General features: G+C 35.4%; 1 protein-coding gene across 1 annotated transcript in view; it reads left to right on the forward strand.

Moving 5' to 3' along the window:
• The window catches only part of LOC110262472 (tubulin-folding cofactor C-like), a 4,510-nt gene extending 2,668 nt beyond the window's left edge, over nucleotides 1-1,842 (forward strand). Inside the window, exon 3 of the mRNA XM_021117025.1 lies at nucleotides 1,200-1,842. Within this exon, the coding sequence (XP_020972684.1) occupies nucleotides 1,200-1,833 (634 nt within the window). The 3' untranslated portion in view covers nucleotides 1,834-1,842. The remainder of the gene's footprint in view (nucleotides 1-1,199) is intronic.

Raw genomic sequence — 2,446 nt, forward strand, 5'->3', positions numbered from 1 at the left:
AATAGATAGGTTAATAATATAATACTTTTAATAATATAATTAATAGTGGATATTAAATATATCTATATTAATTAGACAGGTTTAACACACTACATTTTGACTCATCAGCAATGAGTTTAAGTCTTAGTTAAATAGTTTTTACTTTGATCATCATGGATTTTGAGGTAATAATAATATTGTTAAACCTGATGAAATTTTTGTTAGATCTAGCCCTAATAATGTTATAAACGTTACTTGATACATTATATCTTTTTCATTAAGATACAACTTGATCATCACATCATGCACTTGAAGTTTTGTGATGAGAGTTCAAATAATGGAAATATATTGACACTTTTTCTTCTCCTTCATGCAAGAAAAATTAAAAGTTGTCAAACCTCGGATAAGTTTGCATCAAAAGAAGTGATGGAAAAAAAAGAATGCCATGCATTTTCTTGTCTTCACGGAACTTGTTTTACTTTTGACTTCATGAGATCTCCATTAATGAACAGCCTGAGCAGTATATTTATCTTCAACTCATCCTTATCCAAAGATATTGCTTGGTATAATTGAAAACAAAACTTTATTTGTATAAATTAAATAAATTTATGCAAACATTTAAAAAAATATTTAAGAAAACAATTTGATTAGATGACAATATAAAATTTATTATATTAACTTAGGGATATAAGTACTTTTTTCGTCCTTAAGATTTTGGTCCAAAATTAAAATCGTCTCCGACCTTTTTTTCTTATTAAAATCATCCTCAACGTTACAAAATGTTAAAAAATCGTCCTTTTGTCCAGGAAAAATATTTTGTGGACAATTTTATCCTTACATAAAAATTTAATTGATGTGGTGTCATTTGATCCACCAATCCCGTTCAGACAATAACAACGAGTCGGAATCATCTTCATCCCCTGCCTTCGAGTCCACATCATTCTTCCTCACCCGATTCTCGAACCTCAAATCCTCCATCGAATCCCAACTCATTCACTCCCATCACAGCTCAAACACCATTTCGAGCAAATCTCAGCATCAATCTTCCATTTGGAGAAGCTTGTTGCAGAAAATTCCTACTTCCTTCCCTCTTACGACGTTCGATCCTCCCTCAAAACCATCGCTGATTTGAAACACACACTAGAAACCCTCATCTCCCAGCTTTTCCCTAAGAAGAAGTTCTCCTTCAAGAACAAGGATGCCACCAAAATAGACACTACCAACAACAACACTGTTACTCCACAAGAACCCAAACAGTCCCTACCTCTCAATCGCGACTCCCCGGGGTTCAGGAACAAATTCGACGAGCTTTTGGTGGGTGATTTTAGGGGATCGGAGGTTGGAAAATTCACGGTGTCTGATCTCAATTCCTGCGAGGTTAGGATAATTGGTTGTGTGAGTACACTATTCATTCACAGGTTGAAGGATTCTAGGGTTTACGTTGGGCCCGTGATGAGTTCAGTCCTCATCGAGGACGTTGAGGGCTGCGTTTTTGCCATGGCGTCACATCAGATTCGGATCCACGCTGCAACAAGGAGCGATTTTTACCTGAAAGTTAGGAGCAGGCCCATAATCGAGGATAGTAATGGGGTGAGGTTTGCGTCGTACTGCTTGCGCTACGAAGGGATCAAAGAGGATCTTCGTGGTGCTGGTCTTGATGCAGAAACTGGGAATTGGGGGAATGTGGACGATTTCAAGTGGTTGAGGGCGGTGCAATCTCCAAATTGGTTGATTTTGCCGGAGAATGTAAGTGTTGGAATCGTTGATATATTCAATTTGGAAAATGGGAAGAAGGACGGAACTGATGATGATGATGGGATGGGATGGGATTTGGGATGGAGGGTCAAAGAGTAGGAGAAAGGGAATTGGGGGTGGGTTTGGGGAGAGACGAAGAGATGCTGGGTGTGGGGTGGGGTGGGATTTTATTTTTTAATATTATTTTTATTAATAGTTAAGGGTAATTTGGTTAAAAAATATAATTGAAGTAGAAAAGGACGATTTGATAACGTTTTGTAATGTTAGGGATGATTTTAATAAGAAAAAAAGGTTAGGGACGATTTTGATTTTGACCTCAAACCTTAGAGACGAAAAAAATACTTATCTCTAAAACTTATTACTAGATGTATAATCTTTAACTGCGATGGAAGTTTTAAGTGATAAAGGAATTAGTCACTATTGGCCACTTTTTATTAATAGTTAAGGATAATTTGGTCAAAAAAATATAATTGAAGTAGAAAAGGACGATTTGATAACGTTTTGTAATGTTAGGGATGATTTTAATAAGAAAAAAAGGTTAGGGACGATTTTGATTTTGACCTCAAACCTTAGAGACGAAAAAAATACTTATCTCTAAAACTTATTACTAGATGTATAATCTTTAACTGCGATGGAAGTTTTAAGTGATAAAGGAATTAGTCACTATTGGCCACGATAAACACCATGATATAGACAAAAAAAATATATATAT

The sequence above is a fragment of the Arachis ipaensis genome, chromosome B02, assembly GCF_000816755.2.
Source record: "Arachis ipaensis cultivar K30076 chromosome B02, Araip1.1, whole genome shotgun sequence".
Classification (NCBI taxonomy): domain Eukaryota; kingdom Viridiplantae; phylum Streptophyta; class Magnoliopsida; order Fabales; family Fabaceae; genus Arachis; species Arachis ipaensis.